Raw genomic sequence first — 21,616 nt, 5'->3', positions numbered from 1 at the left:
TTAAAACGTTTCCGTGGTTTCCGCTCCTTGATTTATTTAAATTATAATTATTAGTGTCTTCTTGATAATTCGGCGTCAGTGCCGCGCATAACAACACGCGCGATTATCCGTAAGGAGTGAATTTAACGTGTTTGACAGATTGACAGCTGGCGACACACGCACGCGCAACTTCCGGTGACGTGCCACTCATTGACAAAGTTTACGTTAGCGGCGTCTTGCTAACAACTTTGCTTGCCAAGTGCTACGATTTTAAAACTTGTGCAAGGTATTTAAACACTCGTTTTAAGACACATTCTGTGTCACTTACGAGCGACGGAGTTGTTTTGTCTATGCGGTAAAGTCATAAAACTTTATTGATCGAACAAAGTACGACTCTATACTACATACAGGAGCCTCGTTGCGTTTTAAACGCCGACGGCGTCCTCCTTTGGCTATTCACGGTACCGCAGCCGAGGAACTTTTGCCAACAAAATTAAAACGCTTGATAACTTTAATTATTGACTAACCAAAGAGTTTGTTTAAATAATTAACCACCGTTTTCAAGTACTTACTTTTGTTTTAATTAAAAGCAACACTCAACCAGGAGTGTATAGCTTTTCTCGTTGTGTTAAGAGTGTTTACCCAATTTTTAGGCACTTTTGGAAACCTCTATTGAATTAAATGTAATTTTAATTTAATGTGACTGTCCTTAGTAGACTTTTGTTTCCTAAAACCTGTAACCTCAAATGTATGCTGTGGTTAATTGTAATTTAGCAGACTAAATTGCTTAACACAATACTTGATTGAGGGTCCTCAATTATTTAATGCATTGCCATTTAAAATAATATAAAATAAAATAAAATAATAAAAGCCAGCGCTAGCGCAGAGATTCTTGACACCAACATTGCGCAACTCGTTTGTGACGCTCAACAAGGGTCGTTAACCCACGAAGATATGGCACAAATCCTCAGCCGACTAATGGTGAATTTAGTGGCTAGGTGGAAATTGAGTGACCATGAACTCGAACAAGTGAAAAGCGTTCTGACAGCAGAACAGCAAATTCACGCCCAAGTTAGCAGCAAGCTAACCGAGTTGGAAGCATGGTTGCATGAATCTGACCACGTGAACTTGGGAAACCAAGTTACAAAATTGACACAGGAACTCAAAGTGAGTACACAAACTGCCCGCACGCATGAACAAAATTGGCATAATGCCACATCTGAAATTCGTGAGCTAAAAGAATGCATTGCAGAACTATCAAATCAGCACACTGAAGCCCATTGGATTGATCTCCAAACTGATCGTGAATTTGATAAGTACTTGCTAGCTCTCGCGAATGATGAAATTGCGGAATTAACTCAAAAGATTAGACTTTTGAAAAATGAACGCACTGAAGGAAAAAGGCAGACGTTTCGCTTGAAATCTCAGTTGATGGCAATGGAAGAAAAACTCCGGCGATTGCAGCATCCATCCTTCAACACTGGCCGGGATGACGAGTCATCCCAGGCTGAATCGAAATTGCAGCAAGTCCCACAAGGTAACACCAGGTGTCCATTGACACCGTCCCAAACCACTGCTTTGGAGGTCCCCGTTCAGGACCTGTCTCAGGTGAATTCTCCTTTGCATTTTGATCCACTTGTGGTGCACGCACCTGTTCCTTTTTCAGACGCTGCCACGTTGTCTGATGTGCAGCAGACTTCCTCTGCAAATCTTGGACCTGCTTCTCAGCCACCTGTGCCACTTCCGGTTCCCACTCGCTCCATGGCAAGCACTTCTCCAATTGCCGCTCAACACACACGGGGGCCCCCTCCCTCTGCAGTGTCACTGAGAGGAGCAAGCCCACCTGTCTCTGTGCTTCTACCGAGAAGCACACTTCTTGTTTCGGCACCCCCGCTAGGCGCCACGCCTTCTTGTGTGTCTCCAGTTGCTGCCAACCTTCCTTCTCCTGCTCAACAAGCAGATGCTTCTTCACCTCATCATGTGGCGCAACCAGGCATGTCTACAAAAGAGTTAGACACTATTGCCAAGCACATTCAGAAATTTCAGCCAAAACAAGATTGCTCTGATAACACTTCTGTGTACCTCAAAGACCTTGATTTTCATTTGAGGAGATTCCCACAGGCAACAACGGAAGACAAGATTTACCTCATGAAATTGACGTCCACTCGAGAAGTAAGTGATTGGATCGACCGCCAGCCGATCCACATCTTGAATGATTATCGAGCACTATGTCACGCATTGTCTCGTGAATTTGATGGCCCAGTATCAGCAATGAGCTTTCTTGCGGCCTGGTCAGTAAAACAAGGCCGAAAGGAATCACCCAGCCTGTATTATAGTCGCCTGCGCAAGGCATACTTTGGGCATCGTAACGAACCCAACATGGAAGAACAGGTAGAATTCAAAACACTATTTTTGAACAACCTCCACCCAAACACAAGCCGCCTCTTGGGTGTGACAACTTGTCCTCGCACGCTAAGTAGCCTAGAGCTACGTGAACTTGCATCCAAGGCCTTTGTGTTTTTACGCGAAAAACGCTGCTAAATCAGTGGAATCCTCTGTTTACCATGTTGCAGGTGGTTCAGACGAGGTCGAACGACAGTCCGAATCACAGCAAAGCGACGATGACATCGCCGCTTCCCCATCAAATCCTGCACAACGGCCTCAAAATGGTTCTCATCAGAAGCACCAGTACGGCCGCAGTGCACCTGCGCGGTTGAGTCATAGCTCCAGCCGTGGTTGTGAACGGGAGAAACCCTTTGCGAAAACAAAACCTCGCAAAAAGAAACCTCCCCGCACAAATAGTCCTCAGGAGCCCCCATCCACGTCAGGTGACTCCTCAATTGACAGCAACATCTGGACAAAAGTTCTTGATGGGCTGCGCAAATTGTCCAACGACAGTCAGCCGACAGCCATCAATGAGCCAGAGGTGTCGGACAACACCGTTCTTTCAGTCCAACTGGATCCAGCACCTTCTTTGCCTTCTGCCAGTGCACCTGTTACCGAGTCAATCAACCATTCAAACAGCTCTTAGGTAACCTCAAGATTAAAGGTGCATCGCGTAAGTTCTATTTGAGGACGACACTTGAACAAACATTAGACTATGACGCTTTGGTTGATCCTGGCGCTGACATTACAGTAATGTCCAACACGCTCTTCAACCAACTTCAAGCCATGCTGAAGAACAGTGGCCGGACGCTCCGCGTCAACCACTGCTCATTGGAGATCGGTGCATTTGCACTGACTAACACCCATCTGGACTCCATGGCAACGTTACACTGGACGATTGGACCACACAAATTGGTCCACCCTGTGTACGTGTCTGCTGTGGAATCAGTCCCGCTCCTCATTGGTCAAGATCTGCTGGGCCGCTTCAAGCCCCTGATAGATTACGACCGACGCAAAATCTGGTCACAGGTGCGGCAGCCTCTGCCAGCAGCACCGCTGACCAAAACTGCCAATTGTTATGCGGTAAGCCTAACAGAGACTTCTTGTGAACCTGTTCGGAGTGTACAAAACTCACACCAGGACTCTCACCCAGCTCAAGGGGGGACCATGCCTGTTGTCCCCGAGATGCCCTCAAGAGGTCACCTTCGCAACACCAGCTCTCCCCTCGGCCAAGTTGAACGTCCCACTCAGGGTGTGCAACTCTGCCACCTTACGGAACGCGACTTGGATTGCACCTCTGAGCTACGTATGACACAAATTGAGGCCGTTGTCCTCACTTTTGAAGCAAACCATTCAGCTTCACCGCGGACTTTGAACTTGAAATCGCACTTGAAATTGTCATCGAACAACCCAAACAACACAGTGGTTGTTCTTTGCAATCTGCTTGGCGCATTGTGCCTATTTCTGAGCAATTTGTTACCCACCCTGCCCACCCTTGCAATGCAGATGGTGCGCGCCACTGCCCTGCCATTCACTGCCCCCGCTTTCGCGCCTGCAGTACTTCTTTTGGGCCACACGTTGTCAGCCTTTGTGCTCAACAACACTTATCTGATTTCAATGAACTTGCAGTCCATTGTTCTACTCTTGCTTTTGCTCATTGTGTGGCTCACCGCCGCCGCGTGCCTTCCTCGTTCGCCTGTCGACGGCTCACCTGTTCATGCCAAGACATTCACTTTTGGTGGTCACCTTTTGCTTCCTGTCATGGGCTTTCTTCTTGCTCCTCCGTGGACCGCACATCTCTGCCGTTCGTGGCTCCACGTAGCCAAAGGGGGGGTCATGACATCATACGCCCATGACATGACACATAGCTGTCAGAGGGAGGTCATCACAACAGGACTGGACCAGCCAATCAGGTCCAACCTCCATGACCTCACTTCCTTGGTTACAATTGAGGGACGAACCTCGCCCATCTTTGTTGACCATCATCAGCAGGTACAAGATACACTTGTGATTCTTCCTGTGGTTCATCCTCAAGATGACTTGGAGCTTTTGGCTCCCACCCATCAGGCACCTATGGGTGCATTTGCCTTTCCAACTGATGCAGGACCCAAACGGTCCCTTTCCAAACAGTGGTTTCAGACACCCTGGCGCCTAATGGCTAACACATTTTTGCTGCTGTTGTGTATGAATGCGCTCACGACATATTTAAAGTGGCTAGGGCCAAACCTAACCGCCATATCGCCATTGAATAGCCAATTAAATTTGTGCTTCACCCATTCGCACACCTGCACTCATACTTATGACACCATGTGCATAAACAAACACCCTAGAAAGTGTACAGTGACTCAAATGAACTTTAGCAGACTCCCCAAACAACTAAAGTGATTGGTAAGAAATGTGCCTTTAGCTACTGCTTTTATTAGCTTCTTATTTAAAATAAGAACCTTAACTGTTAACGCTGTTAGTCCAAACACCGTTAACTTGAAAATGGCGAAACACGCGAGTCACGACCGAGATTCCTTTTGCCTAACAACACGTAGCAAACAAATTACCAATCTACCGTCTCCCGACAAAACAACCAAAAGGACTACGCTAGTCCTCGATCTGCCTAGCATCACGCTAAGCTGAACCAAACTAACCACGAGAGTTTGTTTCTTCTCGGTGTCCCAACCAGAGCACGCTCACACGCAAGGTGTGACCGCGCTGAGACTTGACATGCTGCACTAATCTGTTTGATACATCAACAGCTCAGTTGTGAGAACGTCTTCTCGGCCTGCATGCTCCCTTAATACAGCTTTATTTTGCCCTAGAAAGATCCAAAGTCATAGTAAGAACCGAAAGTGCCCCCTTTCAGTCACATTGACATGACATTCCTACACAGGCCTCTAGACAACTATTGGACTTCTATTTTTCACTCTCGTGTTCTTCTCCTGTTGCGTCTGTTACTTTCCCCTTCCACTCTATACACGACACGTAGTGTAGACCTAGAGGGAAAGATAACATCATAGCCAACTGCCGAGTCGAGCTTTAGCAAAGGGAGGGGATGGGTGGGTTTGCACCAACTTTGTACTCTGGTAACTGCATTGTTGTGCTTCACCTGTCCACCTGCCGATGCCACGTCTAGAAGTGCCGACCGAAACGTTCTGTCGAAGAACGTTTCCATCGCCAAAGGGAGGATCTGTAACGATTATCGGCCGGTTGTAACTTTTTGCAACCTCAGTTCCAAAGGAATTGAGCTCCTGTGGCCTGAACATGCCACTGTGGGGGGTGGGGAGGACAAGAACATCCCCCACAAACAGCCACAAATGCTCTGATTGACACGCGCACGCGCACACACACACAAATCAGAACAGTAAAAGCCTTCTTAGAAACTTGACTTTCTTATTTTGCAACAGAACAATGAATTATGAAATGTTATGTTTGCCATTTGTGAAATGTTGACTCCATGAAATGTCATGAAAATGTTCCATTGCAGTGGCAGATTCTCCACTAAACTTTCATGTGTATGCACGTTTTAACAGTGTAAGCTAGGTAACATTTCATTTGAGGTATTCAATTGTACGTGTTGCATTGGTTGAATTCTGACCTTAGAATCTTAACACACATGGGATCCAGATTCAATCTGATTAGTCTACCAAAAATCTCCCCCAGCTGGTAACTTTCCACTGTGGTCTCAACCGGCCCCCCTGGTGTGGAGGCCGCCGCCTTCCCAATTTAAAAGCACGCTCCCTGCGTGCTGCTCTCTTCTCCGCTGCTCTTTGGCTCCCGCTTCTTCGCTGCTCCTTGGCTCCTTCCTGGTCTCCATCGGCGCGGCTGCCAGACAAAGGGCTAGCCCAGCTAGCTTAACCTCCAGCACACGGCAACGCACAGAAGCCATCGCGTGTAGCGACAGGCGCAGCGAAACACGCTGCTTTTAGTCCCTGCAAAGGCTCAACGGATGGTGCTTTTCCCAAGCACGCTGAGGCCTCCACCAAGAGGGCCGCTTCCCAGCCAGCAGGTTGACCCCGTGACGCTCAGTTGGCCAGCCGGACGACCTCTCTCTCCCTCTCCTGAACTGAACCTTCTCCATTCTATCTTCAAACGGGCTTGGCGAGTCTCCATCCAGGGTCCTGCTTCTCAGACCAACCCCATCTGTAAGTGCAACTTTGCAGGCCTTTGCCCTAGTACAAATTGGTGCAAACTAGGTTGATTGTGGGTCCCATGTTGGTTTGATTTAAGAAATCTATCACCTTGGCTAAGACCGTTTCTTTTTTTCTTCTTTTCTTCTCCTTTGATTATTTTTATTATTTTAGTTCTCGTTTCATTGCCTATCATAGTAGTTAGTTTTGCTTCTTTAAATTCTAAGTAGATTATCCCACCTAGGTTAGAGAATAAACGTGCACAAAACTCAACCCCTGGTTTACTGTGTGTGTGTTTCAACAATTTATAGTGACCTCTAAGCTGAACAAAGAACTCACAAAATTGTAGTAAGGGCACAACCTTCATTTTAATGACTGATTCAACGAGGTTCTCATCTGTTATCCTGATAAAATTATCAAAAAGAGATGTGGTGCTCCGCAGGCAAGCTCAACTTAATTTGAATATTAAGTTTGAGTCTCCTTCAATTAATGAGCCAATTGATTATTAATTTAATAATTAACAATTATTGATTTAATAATTAATTGGACCGATTTCCCTTACAGTGATGTCATACGCATATTTCCAGACTATACACAGTCCGTAGCCCGACAGAGAGCTGCTTTCGGCCAGGTTAGACGACTGCTGCGACAATGTGAAGGTGTAAAGTATGGACTTTTACACCCCGAAAGGCTCAAGATCACGACTTCAAGCGGTGAGTAGAGAAGCTTCACCAAACGGGAGGAGGCGACAGCCTTTGTCAAAACTCTCATGACTCCGTGAACTGTGCCTGCGATTCATTAGAGGTTTATTTTCACATGTTTGAAAATGTAGGATACATAATGGGGTATGACTGGAGTTGGAAATTGATTGTTGGCAGCTTACTGCCTCATGTTGGATTGGTTTAAGAGAAAAGGAAAGCAAAAAAGAATGGAGGGAAGAGGAAAGGAAGAAAAGGAAGACGTGGACAAAGAAGGGTGAAAGGAAAGGAAGAAAAAAATAGGGGAGAGGGAAGAAGGGAAAGGGGAAGAAAGAAAAGAGGAAGAAGTTTTGTATATGTATGTGTGTATGTATATGTATGAATGTGTATGTATATATATATATATATATATGTATATATATATATAATGAGGGGTGTAACCAAAACCGATTCGAACCGGAAATCCGATTTTGAGTTTAACGATGCGAGTGCGCCGGCACACGGACTACTGTATCGGTCTAAAAATAGCTTGTGCCGGTCGATGGCCCGATCAAGACGTCATAAATCGGTTTTATGTTGCTGATATATGAAATCAGGCTGTCTTATAAAACAACCAAAACAGTCCAGTTGCCCTCAATTCAGTGCCTGAAGAATGCAATGTCCTCCTGAATGAATGAGAATATTATTCACAAGCGAGCTGTTTAAACTGCATTTCATCGCCTCTAAGTCACGCGAGACTTCGCCCGGGAAGCGGTGTTTGTGTGTGGGTGGAAAAAAAAAGTCACGCGAGACTTCGCCCGGGAAGCGGTGTTTGTGTGTGGGTGGAAGAAAAAAAAGTCACGCGAGACTTGTCGCAGTTATGTGACGTAAGGTCGCGCTTTTGCTTTCGGTTTTGGGAGGAAAGTGTTGGAAGACGCGAACACAACGTGCTCTGGCAAGTTTAATGTCCAAAGTATGGAAGCGATGTTAATTTTATATGAACAACGTCATGTACAGAGACTGTCAAGTGCGAGTACGGCAGATGTACAGACAAGCTGGCATGGAACCGCGGTATTCATAACAGACAGACAAACAGGACTCGACCAGATAAAAGGTAATAATAACGACCTTAATAATCCGATTTATTGTTAAACACTAAAGCCATACTGCGTTGTGGAAAATGAGGGCTTTCAGGAGTTGGGACATGATACAAACGTTAGCGTCCCCAAAAGCTGTTGGCGAGTGCCGCTCATCTGTCGACTTCCATAAAACATGGATGTCCGTGTGCTCAGCAAATCAGCAAGCGCACGAATACTCCAGCAGTATATATATATATATATATATATATATATATATATATATATATATATGTGCTGACGAGGGAGGGGTACGTCATTCAATTCCCTCGCTGTAAACATGCTAACCGATGCTAGCGTGTGTACATGACAATAACTTGAGTTAAAAGAATGAAATGAAAATGCTATCATGCTGTCTTGGCTCAAAGCTTAAAAAAGAAAGAGCACGGTCAGAGGTGGAATCGCATGATGGTACAGCACGGACGTAAAAAAATAACATGGGCTCATGCAGACTGCAGTGAAGTTAGTGATGCCTCGCTGTAAACATGCTAACCAATGCTAGCGTGTGTACATGACAATAACTTGAGTTAAAAGAATGAAATGAAAATGCTATCATGATGTCTTGGCTCAAAGCTTAAAAAAGAAAGAGCACGGTCAGAGGTGGATTCGCATGCTGGTACAGCACGGACGTAAAAAAATAACATGGGCTCATGCAGACTGCAGTGAAGTTAGTGATGCCTCGGCCTCCGGGAGAAGCTGTGGGAAGCCGCTCCCAGGAAGCCGCCTCTACACTGCGGGAAAGCCGCTTCAACGGCGACACGCTCCTGGCTCCCGGGTATTTTCTTGTTTGTCCTAATAAGAATAAAATAAGTGTGGGAGAAGCTCTGAATGCAGATTTGGTGCTTGTGTGGATTAATTATCTATCTATCTATCTATCTATCTATCTATCTATCTATCTATCTATCTATCTATCTATCTATCTATAGGACTGTCTCAGAAAATTAGAATACTGTGATAAAGTCCTTTATTTTCTGTAATGCAATTAAATAAGCAAAAATGCCATACATTCTGGATTCATTACAAATCAACTGAAATATTGCAAGCCTTTTATTATTTTAATATTGCTGATTATGTCTTACAATTTAAGAAAACTCAAATATCCTATCTCAAAATATTAGAATATTTCCTCAGACCAAGTCCAAAAAATGTCCTAATCAGCAACATTAAAACAATAAAAGACTTGCAATATTTCAGTTGATTTGTAATGAATCCAGAATGTATGACATTTTTGCTTATTTATTGCATTACAGAAAATAAAGAACTTTATCACAATATTCTAATTTTCTGAGACAGTCATCTATCTATCTATCTATCTATCTATCTATCTATCTATCTATCTATCTATCTATCTATCTATCTATCTATCTATCTATCTATCTATCTAATTGTAATTGTTATAAGTTAATTAGTTTATATGTAGTAAGCTGGCACTTTGAAAACGATATTAATTAGCAGTTACAACTTACGAGTGGAGTATTTTATTAGGCAGATGCATGTGAAATGTGAAAGTTACAAGATTTTGATCATTTTAAATTAAACAAGATATTCGAACCTTTAATGGAGTAACAAAAAAATTGTAAATTAATTTGACAATTAACTAATTGTTGAGTTTTCAAATAATCATTGCGCCGCTACACCAAATCGAACCGAATCGAATAGTAATCCTACTGAATCGAACATCGAATCATAATTCTACTGAATCGAACCGAGCCGAATCGTTTCATTTTAAAACGGAATCATCCTTGTATTGGATCGCACCCCATGTATCGAGATGCGTATCGAATCGTCTTGATTGGAGAGATTTACACCCTTAATAAATATATATATATATATATATATATATATATATATATATATATATATATATATATATATATATATATATATATATATATATAGCAGTTCACGTTTTCCTATGCGGCTTGCATTGTACCTAAAAAATCAAAACCAGCAGCGTCTTTGAAGTTATTTGCCTTCAATTAATGCAAAAATAGCTCACCGGTGATTGGACACTGTGTCTTGCTAAGAAAAATGAAAGCAGAGGAAGAATGTCAACATGTATTTATTGATAAACTTAACATGGCACGTGTCTCAGTATACCTATTTTCCTATATTTTGTTTAAAAAAAAATAAAATGTGTCTTATTTGGGATACATATGTATCGCGATACGTATCGTATCGTGGCCCCTGTATCGTGATACGTATCGTATCGTGAGGTTGGCGGCAATACCCAGCCCTTATATATATATATATATATATATATATATATATATATATATATATATATATATATACATTTCTTTCCAGGTGTAATGAGTGTGTGAAGCTGAATCGAACTGAACCGAATCGTTTCATTTTAAAATTGAATCGTCCTTGTATTGGATCGCACCCCATATATCGAGATACGTATCGAATCGTCTTGATTGGTGGAGAGATTTACACCCTTAATATATGTATATATATATATATATATATATATATATATATATATATATATATATATATATATATATATATATATATGTATATATATGTATATATATATATATATATATATATATATATATATATATATATATATATATATATATATATATATATATGTATATATATATATATGTGTGTGTATATATATTTCTTTCCAGGTGTGATGAGTGTGTGAAGCTCAATGAGTTTTGGTCAATGATAAGACACTAAAAAAATCAGCGTATTTTTTATATTCTTTGGCAATGAACTGCCCCAATTGGCAAGTACATATATACACATCATCATAAGTTTTACTTATAGCAAAATATTGCTTTTGTTGTCCATAGAGGGCATAAAAAATAAATAACGAAATAAAAAGTATATGTCTGGTTAGGTCTGATGCCACTGAACATTTTGAGTGGTAAAAAGACAGTAAAAAAAATATTCATAAATGACTTACTTATCACAAAGAGTATCCAAATTTTATACAAAATACCGTATGTGGGGTGTAATTTTTTTATCGCCCCAAGGGCTCGGTGGCGCCATATTTATAATGAACTATTCACAGAGACAGAGTCATAGAAATACTCTCAGGTCGTGACTGTAAACATACATGTGAAGTTTGGGAATTTTTGGAGCATGTACCGGGGAGTGATTACGCATTTCCTCTTTCATGGTGAAGGTAATATGAAATACAAAATATGATGCCCCACCCCGTCATATAGTATTTGGAAAGCTCAATACATACATATATATATATATATATATATATATATATATATAAATATATATATATATATATATAAATATATATATATATATATATATATATATATATATATATATATATATATATATATATATATCCTCTGTTAATAGTCCGTTATAAATATGGCGCCACCTAGTCCTTGGGGCGATAAAAAAATTAACCCGCATACGGTATTTTGTATAAAATTTGGATACTCTTTGTAAGTGTGATAACTAAGTCATTTATTAATATTTTTTTTACTGTCTTTCTACCATGAAAAATGTTCAGTGGCATCAGACCTAACCATACATTATACTTTTTATTTCGTTATTTATTTTTTATGCCCTCTATGGACAACAAAAGCAATATTTTGCTATGAGTAAAACTTACGATGATGTGTAAGGGGCAGTTCATTGCCAAAAAAATAAAAAAAATACGCTGATTTTTTAGTGTCTTATCATTGACCAAAACTCATTGGGCTTCACACACTCATCACACCTGGAAAGAAAATTCCATTTGTAAAGGTTTATTATGCCAATCTCAGAGAAATTTGGCTTTGAATGTACCAGTACCCCAGCTTGCCCTGGACTGCGAGGGCCCTCTATAGCTGCTCACAGCTCTAGTTATTATCATTATCATTCTTAGTATTTATTTATTTATTTATTTATTATTACATTATTATCCGGGATAGGTTTTTATTTTCACAATAAGAGTCCTGTATTACCATTTCCGCATGGTTGTTATTGGCAGAACAAGCATAATCACTTGTGAGGTGGAAATTAAACGTTAATAAATGCTACTAAACATGAGAACTCTCTGACACATTCACTGTATAAAAGTAGCGCACTGAAGCTAGAAGGTTGGAGACCCCTTCTCTAGAAGCACAGAGGATCTGATGTTTTAGTTTTCTGGGTCATTTCAGTCTTTTTCAGATTATTCTAAATTTTTCTTTCTCAACTCAACTTTATTTATATAGCGCTTTCAAACAGCCTGAGCTGTCACAAAGCGCTTTACAGAAGCACAAAAAAACAAATATAACAACATAAAACATTAACATTCTTCCATCCCTACATACGCTTTGATGTATCGACATAAAACAGTACAGAAAGTATCAAGCAGGAAGAATTTTTTTTTAACTTCCACATTCATGATTATTATCATAAAACACTTACTTAATCCAGTGAAGTTTTATTAATACATTTCAACTCAAACATATAAATGTCATAATTTATCTCAAATGTGTTTGATATCTCAAGGCTGCTATCAGATATAAAGTCACTTGCAAGGTTTAATGCAGTAGAGGGAAAGGAATGATTACAATTCTTTGTTAATAATAATCATCATCATCATCATCATCATCATCATCATCATTTTGCAACGTTATCGCAATGAATTTTAGATTTATGGATTAATTGGATATTGAAAAAGTTGACAAAGAGGAAGATTATTTACATCTTCAAATGTCAGAAATTATGGCTTTTACCTCTCTTGAGCCTGTCATCCCTCTTTTTGTCATCGTACACCAAGGGTCCTGGGGGCCTAAGGCACATATCACTAAAAACCTTGTATCGTTGCCCAGTGGTCAGGAATATGATGGTAACTAAGAGAAACAAAATACTGCTCAATATTGGAAACAGCCACCACCACATTGTATCGGAGAGTTTTTGCACACTACAGCTCACTGAAATCACAAATAAAGAAAAGATAGAAGGTTGCGGATGAAAAAGGAGTGATGATGATGATGAGGCGGAGTTACTAGTTTGAAGGAAAACATTCCACAAAGTCCTTGACTGGCTTGAATAGGACATTCATTCAAAAGGAACGTAATGGGTGATATCTCTATAGGAAAAGTAGAAGAGATGCCTATAAAGAATTAGAGAGGATATTACATAAAATAACTCCTGATACTGTGAAATTAGTATGACAAAGAAAAGCAAAGACATCATATTGTCAACACCATGGACATGAGACTCCCAGAAAACAAAGAACTAGTTGTTAATTACTTCCTCGGGGAGAAGTCACACAAATAAGTAAAACCATGACTAGTTCAGTGGTCATTACTGAAGTACCTTGGGGCATTTTTTTTTTTTTTTTTTTACAAAAAACTGAGCTGTGACCTCAAACTTAATTCTTGGGAAGAGAGATGCTTCCTAAACTGTGAAGCGCTACTTGTGTTGAGTTTTGCAAGTATCCCCATGACTTCTTTTTTTTTTTTTTCTAACCCTTTAATAACTAAGAAATTCTCAATTAAAAAATGTCCTTGCATTTTTAGGGACACAAATAACAAAAAAAATACGTCAATTAAAAAAAAACAAAAAACAAACAAACAACGAACTAAAATTGTAGTTTTTAAGAACAAGAACCTGTGCCAAATGGAATCGATGGACAAACTGTGACAAAATACGTTTTGGCTACAATATTTGCTGAGTCCTGTGGAATCTGGGGATAGTTACTGGCCATTTAAAAAGACATTTTCACATCAAACATGCTCAATTGGCCACAAACAATAACTAGGCAAAGAAAGTTGTTTCTGGATTCAAACACCATGGGGTGTCCTTCTTGTGGTAAGATTCAAAGCATGGACTGCTTGCCATGAGAAAAAGGAAGCTCTTGCATTTCTCACACTTCCATCTGCTTTGACCCTTTGCACAGTACAGACATCGACCTCTGATATCACTGTGCCCCATGTTTTCATAACAGACATCCTACAGAGGACGATTATGTTCAGACATCTCTCCAACCCCACTCCTGCATTCAGTGTTGTCATAACTGTGTTTGGTTTGGGGCAAGGGTTATATTTAGGTCATGCCAGGGTTACGTTTGGGTCATGACTATGTTGTTATTGGGGTCAAGTGTCTGCCAGCAACTAGTTTCAACTGGTATGAAGCTATGTAAAGTCAGAAGCTATGTGATGTCAGGAATCTTTAATCTTTTTATCTGTCAATCAGATAATGTCAATCCATGTCAGTCCTGTTAGCCAGATGTCTGGCCACAGCCAATCACATCCATTCGCTGTCTATATAAGTCTGACAGAGATGTGTGTTTTAGCCGATTTATTCCTCTGTCCAGCTGGCCACCTGCTCTTCTGTTCCCTGTGCACCTCCACAGCACAAGTTTATGGAATCACAGGAGTGCCAAAATGAATAGGAAATAGAAACATATTCCATAAAAGAACATCAATCAATAAAACAGAACATTTAAAAAAGCAGTTATATAAAAATATTCAATAAAAGAGAATATTTACTAAAACAGACATACAACGGCATTCAATAATTTTTTTTTTACAAATACAGACATACAAAAGGATTCAATAAAACTGAACATTTATTTTTTTATTAATTTTGGCACTCGTGTGACTCTATAGAGTGACAGGAGTGCCAAAATTAATAGGAAATACAAACACAATCCTTAAAAGAGAACATTTGCAAAAGCAGACTTACAAACGCATTAGAAAAAAAGCAAACCTTTATTTTTATTAATTTTGGCACTCCTGTGACTCTAGAGTCATAGGAGTGCCAAAATTAATAGGAAATACAAACACAATCCTAAAAAGAGAACATTTACAAAAGCAGACATACAAAGGCATTCGATAAAAGAGAACATTTACAAAAGCAATCATACAAAGACATTCGATAAAATAGAACATTTACAAAAGCAGTCATATAAAGACAATCCATAAAAGAGAACATTAACAAACGCTTTCCCCATTTGGCTTTTGCTTATTCTAATGCGTGCTTGTCAGCGCTGTCTGAAGTGGGTTTTGTAAAATAAGCCCCGCCCCTAATCTGGGCGGACCATTTGTTTTTACGAATGCGTGCTTGTCAGTGATGTCAGAAATGTTTTTTGGAAAATAAGCCCCGCCCCTAATCTGTCCAGCCTGACAAGTTGATACCCGATCACACGATTCCCTACTACGTGTTCGTTCAGCGACCTGAACTACAATCATAACAGGAAGTGGACGCCCCAACAGACCACCAAACATTTGTACCTTTCATACACCAGTGTGAGTGCGCACTGAAGGCAATGTGTGTGTGAGAAGTGTCTTGTCCAAGGAAACAACAACACATGACTCAGGGGAGAGTGTGGATCGAGCAGCCAACCTTCTGGTTACTGGATGACCGGCTCTACACCCTGAGCCACGCCTGCCACATGCTGTTCATAAAGACTTATTTCATGACAGGTACCAAGGCCCTGGTAATCTCGTAGTCATCCCATATAGTGCTTAGAGCTATAACTTTTTTGTGTTTTGTCAAATCTGCTGGCCCTCTGGGGCCCCTGCTGACTAAGGGGCCCCAAGCAATTGCCTGCCTTGCCTAACTATGCCTCTGTGTTTATGTATGTGAAATTGCGAATACAGTAAAAAAAAAAAAAAAAAAAAAAAGAATTATGAGCGACAATTAAGGTTATCCATCCATCCATTTTCTTAACCGCTTTTTCTCACAAGGGCTCACAAGGTTATATTATTGGTACTTATATAAATAAATAATAAACTGATACTTACTGTTACTGGACAAATGTTGATTTCAGTTTAACTTGTATGTTTGTGTTATACAGCCTATCGTGTGCAAAACTCTTTACGACAAGTGGATCCAGAGGCTACTCTAGCACGGCAAATATCCATGCATGTGTTAAGGCGAAGACAATATACGGTCCCTCCTCTGAACATTTTATGGCACATTGATAAAAAACACAAACTAATAAGTAAGATTGACTTTGCATTTCTTTTGTTGTTTGTTGCAGTTCTGAATATATTTTATCCTTGTTCTATACCACTGAAATTGTAAATAGAAATTTATGTTGTTGATGTTCTTTTTATAGACAACGGATCGTGATACATGCAGGAGTGGATGGATTAGGCAGGCTTATTGTTTACATTGATGCAGCTACAAACAACAAATCCACAACTGTTCTGAACAGTTTCATGTCAGCTGCTCAGTATGGCTTACCATCCAGTGTAAGATCTGATAAGGTAAAACATATTGCATTATTCTTCTTTATTGAGATGACAAAAGTAATACAGAACTTGTGTACTAATTCTCTTAAGGGTGGGGAAAATGTTGCTGTTGCCCATTCTCAGCATAATCTGTGGAGTCCCCCAGGGGTCGGTGCTAGGACCTTTATTATTTTTGTTATATATAAATGATCTTTGTGATTCATCATCAAAATTAAAATATAAACTATTTGCTGACGATACTACAATCCTAGCGTCAAGCAAAAACCTTCAACAACTTGCAACAGAGATAACGATATAACTTAACAAACTCAAACAATGGTTTGATAAAAAAAATAAACTTTCATTAAATACACTTAAAACAAAAGTCATGTTCTTTGGTAAATTTAAAGAGGACACCCAAATTCAAATTAAAAATGTTGAAATTGAGAGGGTAAAGGGAATACAAGTTTCTCGATGTGATATTAAGTTATAATATTAGTTGGAGACCTCAAATAAATAGCATCTGCTCTAAATTAGCAAAAAATATTGCAATAAGGAGTAAATGTATTTACTTGATAAAAAAAAATCACTCCATATACTTTATTGTTCACTTATTCTTCCATACTTAAGCTATTGCATCGAGGTTTGGGGAAACACTTATAAAACAAACTTGGAATTTTTATTTAGACTACATAAGAAAGCTGTTAGGATTGTGCACAATGTCGGATTCAGGGCTCATACGAACGCAGTGTTTCTGGAATCTAAATGATTAGAGCTTGAAGATCTAGTAAAAGTTAGATCTCTATTAATATTATATAAAGCAAATAGCAGTCAACTTCCAAAAAATACAATTGCTTTCTTATCGAGAGGGTAATTATAGTTTTCGGGGAGCACATCATTTTAAGGTACATTGTGTTCGTACGACCCTGAAGAGCCATTGTATAAGTCGTAGAGGGGTTAATTTATGGAATGGTCTCGGAAATGACCGAAGGAGTGCTACTAATGTCTACCAATTAAAAAAATTATACATGATAGTTATTTTTAATAAATATGCTAAACATCTCGTGATACAGGTAGTGGTAATTCCTGCTGGGCATTGCTGCCTGACGCACCTCCAACAGTGCCTTAATAGCAGGTGTACTGCGACACCTCTCTCAACACCTCTACAGGTCATGCGGGTCATCAGCTGGGGACCACCAGTCGTTTCGCTCCTTTAACCCCAGAACGTCCACCGGTGGCGGAGCGACGGCGGGGATCTCTCCCTGCCGCCCCCGGCTGATGCCCTAGATGTTATTCGCCCCCCAACTCATGTGCTTCCTCCTTAGCCACAGCCAGAAGCTTCCTTTCTCCGCCTCCTCAGACAGCTCTTTCATGGCTTTCCGATGCTTAGCTCCAGTGCATCCTATGTCACGGAGTAGACGAGCAGTTGAGGAACCTATAAAGCCCCTACACCCCAGAGAGAAAATGAATAACCATTTTAGTCCGTCGCGATCAACATTTGATTGATGGCCTCATCGCTTTGATGTCCTTTGATGTCCTTTGATGACGTAGGATGAAAGGAACGATAAAAATGATTGATCGAGGTCAATAGGTCACGATCAAAGGCCTTGTTTGACGTCATATGAAAGGAACGATAAAAATGATCGATCGGGGGTCAATAGGTCACGATCAAAGGCCGCTTTAATGACGCAGGATGAAAGGAACGATAAAAATGATCGATACAGGGTGCCGATAAAAGGATGTAGGGTTAGGATTTCATAGAGAGATGAAGAGGTGTGTGTGTGCAACATGAGGATGGGGGGAGGGTGGGGAGGGGGAAGGAAATGAATTGGGAGGGGTGTGCGTCTGTGTGTCTGTGCAGCATGGGGGGGGGATGAATTGAGCATGATGAACCTCTAGGGGAGGGTCCCAAGAAGGAGGAGATTATATATGACTACTTTTGATAAATGTAAGAATCGACGTGGTGGGCCGATATGATTAATCCCAAGAGGAATTGGGGTGCCGAGGTCAAAAAAGTGAATAGGGAAAAACAGAAAGATGAAGATCCATGTGTGCCCTTTTGAAAGGTGCTAGGGAGTACACGATATTTTAAAGGAGATATGACACGATGAGATGACCGTTGGGATGGCTTTCCTCTTTTTGACCATATGTAAGGAAGATGTGGGTCTGTTTTTCTCATATTGACACGAAGACGAGGTGAGATTTAAAAGGAATAGAAAAAAAACAAAAAATAGTTGGGGGACTGATTGGGTAGTGGGGGACGGTTGTTTTATGACTTTAGAAGAATGTGCGGGCGAAGCGGATGGCTTTCTGTTTTTTTGTTTCCTTCCAGATGTTGTAAAAAAACATACGCGCGTGCACACACATACACGGACCCAAATACAGACTTATATTTGAATAAGATGTATGAATAAAAGAATGAAAGGAATGACGAAGGGCGGCTCTTTCTTTTTTTTTTAAAAAAAAGAAAAAAATGTAGGAGGAGCTTTTCGATACAGACATTTTTTGTAAGAGTGAAAAAGTCCCTCACAATCATACCTTGAGGTCAGAGAGAGAGATGCGAGAACATGATTATGGAAACTTTTGTGACATTACAAGTGAGACATTCTTTAAAACCAAGAATTGGACCGCAGCAGCTCTTTTTACGGAGATTTCAACGCCCTACAAAGGAAACGCTGGAAGTACGGTGGGCGTTGGATGCAAATACTTCTTGGGGGTATCGATTTTATTATAAAATCGGAGAGGTTTCCTTTTTCATGGAATATGATGGTGACGTATATAATTTTAGTTATCTATGTAGATTCATGCCCCATCCCTGTAAAAGGCCACCTGGTTTGACCCAAACCTGCTCTGACACATTTTCCTTTCTTCTGACCCAGCAGACATATGTAGGGGTTTTCCGATCACGTGTGCTCTGGCTGGCCTTGAAAGCAATCTGTCAGATAGGGGTTTTCCAAACATGTGAGCTACACGTGCTACACGTGAGTGAGTGAGCCAAGACCAGGTGCAGGCCATAAAAATGTCTTGTCCGCAAGATTTATGAGCAGGAAGGTACACATGAGCTTGCGTAACCATGAAGTTCATACAGAGGTTAGCTTTAAATTAGGCCAAAGGTTGCGAGCCTAAGTTTCCGTGGAGTAACAGTGCCCCCAATGGTCACAAAATAGTACTGCACCAAGTTAAACTCCTATCTTGCAGTGCACTCTAGTGGCCAAAGACATTCATATGAATAATTAGGCGAATATGTAGGAGTGGACAAATTTTGTAATGGCCCAATACCGTTAGCTACCTTAAGATGTTACGCCCAAGGAAAAAGTTTGGGGGTGGATTCTAGTAAGGCTATAAAAACCAGTGCATCCTTTTGTTCGACGGATTTCTGATCCCTTCTGGCCAGAATATATGTCTTGTTTGTATGTCTGTGTCAAATAAATCTTTTTGTCTACAGCTTGAATCTCGGCCCGGCACTCTGTTACGTTTTTCTTCTAGATTCTGAGTTGTTGAATTTCTCCTTTAAAGCCCCAGTGTGTAGCTCACGACCGCCATCTATCGGTCAAACAAGATAATGCAATGATTTTAAGCACACGAACTACGGCGTCTCAGAGAGACCCTACTTCAACAGCCTACCACCAATTTCACCGGAACAGAACGCAAACAACTTCTGGTATCCCTCGAGTGATGACGTAAGTGAATTGCATTTGTTAGACATACTGTACAGACCCCTAATAATTGTGATTTAGTCATTTAATTTCAGAATTAATATTTTTGTCGGCATTGTTAGGAAATACTGTACGTCAGCTAATGATAATGGCTATCTATGTTCATATTTGTTAGTGCAACTAAACTATGCAACAGAGAACACACAGTTATGTTATATGTTTTATAGACATGTGGACCATCTCAAAGAGGGCGAGGGAGACGAGGAAGAGAACGCGGAAGTGAACGCGGTGTCTCGTAACGTACAATTATGTCATCATGGAAAAATAATTCCATTCGAGCATGCATGTGAATGGCTCAAAACATACCTTTGCTTGGAATATGTGGTATTTAGATTACATCGTTTGCTGATATGTTTAGTATATCGTACAAAAATAATGGTGTTAACTGAACTACACAGATGCAACTCAGACTCGTAAACCCCCCCGTGTCTTGTTGCTACTAACCACTCAGAAAAGTGCTGCTTACAAAAACATTTTAAACCCTTTACTCAGATATCGATTTGTCACCATGTTGAACAATTTTACCTAATAAATATCACTAAGCAACTTAATTAGTTTTGATTGAAGATACAACAGCTTCCTTGTACTTCGATGTGCAGGAATTTACATGGCTTTCACAAATAGTCTTGCTCATATAATAATGTACTTCATTGGCTCAGTGACTTTCAGTTCATTGTTTGGTACCTCATCTGACATACAATTGTTACCTTCTTGCAGAGACTCGTACAGGAAATGACCATGGAGGAACATGAAGATATCCAAGTCGAGCTGATAGACTGACACCAAGAAATACTTTTTGACACATTGCTGACACATCAGCACCACCATGATTTCCTGTACCTGGATCCCACATCAGCACCACCATGATTTCCTGTACCTGGATCCCAGACTGCAGCACCTTGGTGACTTGTGGCAAATAAGTGACACTTTCCCAGATCCTCGAGGACAATACAAAGGTTTTTTACCTGGCATATAATTAGTCCATGTCTGACACTTGCTGTAGTTTGTATAACTTGTATATTGTTGTTGTGTGTTAATTTGTACATTTTGAATAACTAAAAAATACTATTTCCTTTGGCGTCAACATGCAGTGTTCATTCGACACCTAACCTAACACTATTTTACATGACTAGAAATGTAAAACATCAAAAGCCTGGAGAATTATTATAAATGCTTGCAATGACAAGCAATTCTTCATTTGCCAATGAATGTAAGGTACAGTACATGAAAATGAATAAATAAAATAAAGTAAAATAAAAGTCTACATGAAATGAACATATTAACTAAAAAAAAAAAAATGCTGTTATAATATAATGAGCGACATGAATTGCAGTTGATCCAGAAATTTACCAATACGCTGTGCATTTCAAAATATGGAAAATAGACATACAGGTTTGGGCCAAAGGTAGTGTTACAGAGCAGGTATGTGTTGTACACAGCTAAAATATCTGATTAACT

At 40.2% G+C, this 21,616-nt stretch overlaps 1 protein-coding gene across 1 annotated transcript in view; it reads right to left on the bottom strand.

Annotated features, from left to right (window-relative positions):
• LOC144006004 (all-trans-retinol 13,14-reductase-like) overlaps positions 1-13,158 on the bottom strand; it is a 209,166-nt gene extending 196,008 nt beyond the window's left edge. The window contains exon 1 of the mRNA XM_077504613.1: positions 12,993-13,158. Coding sequence (XP_077360739.1) covers positions 12,993-13,158 — 166 coding nt within the window. The remainder of the gene's footprint in view (positions 1-12,992) is intronic.
• Between the last annotated feature and the right edge of the window lie 8,458 nt (positions 13,159-21,616).

Source organism: Festucalex cinctus, chromosome 1 (genome assembly GCF_051991245.1).
Source record: "Festucalex cinctus isolate MCC-2025b chromosome 1, RoL_Fcin_1.0, whole genome shotgun sequence".
Lineage (NCBI taxonomy): Eukaryota > Metazoa > Chordata > Actinopteri > Syngnathiformes > Syngnathidae > Festucalex > Festucalex cinctus.
This window is presented reverse-complemented; position numbering and strand designations above follow the sequence as displayed.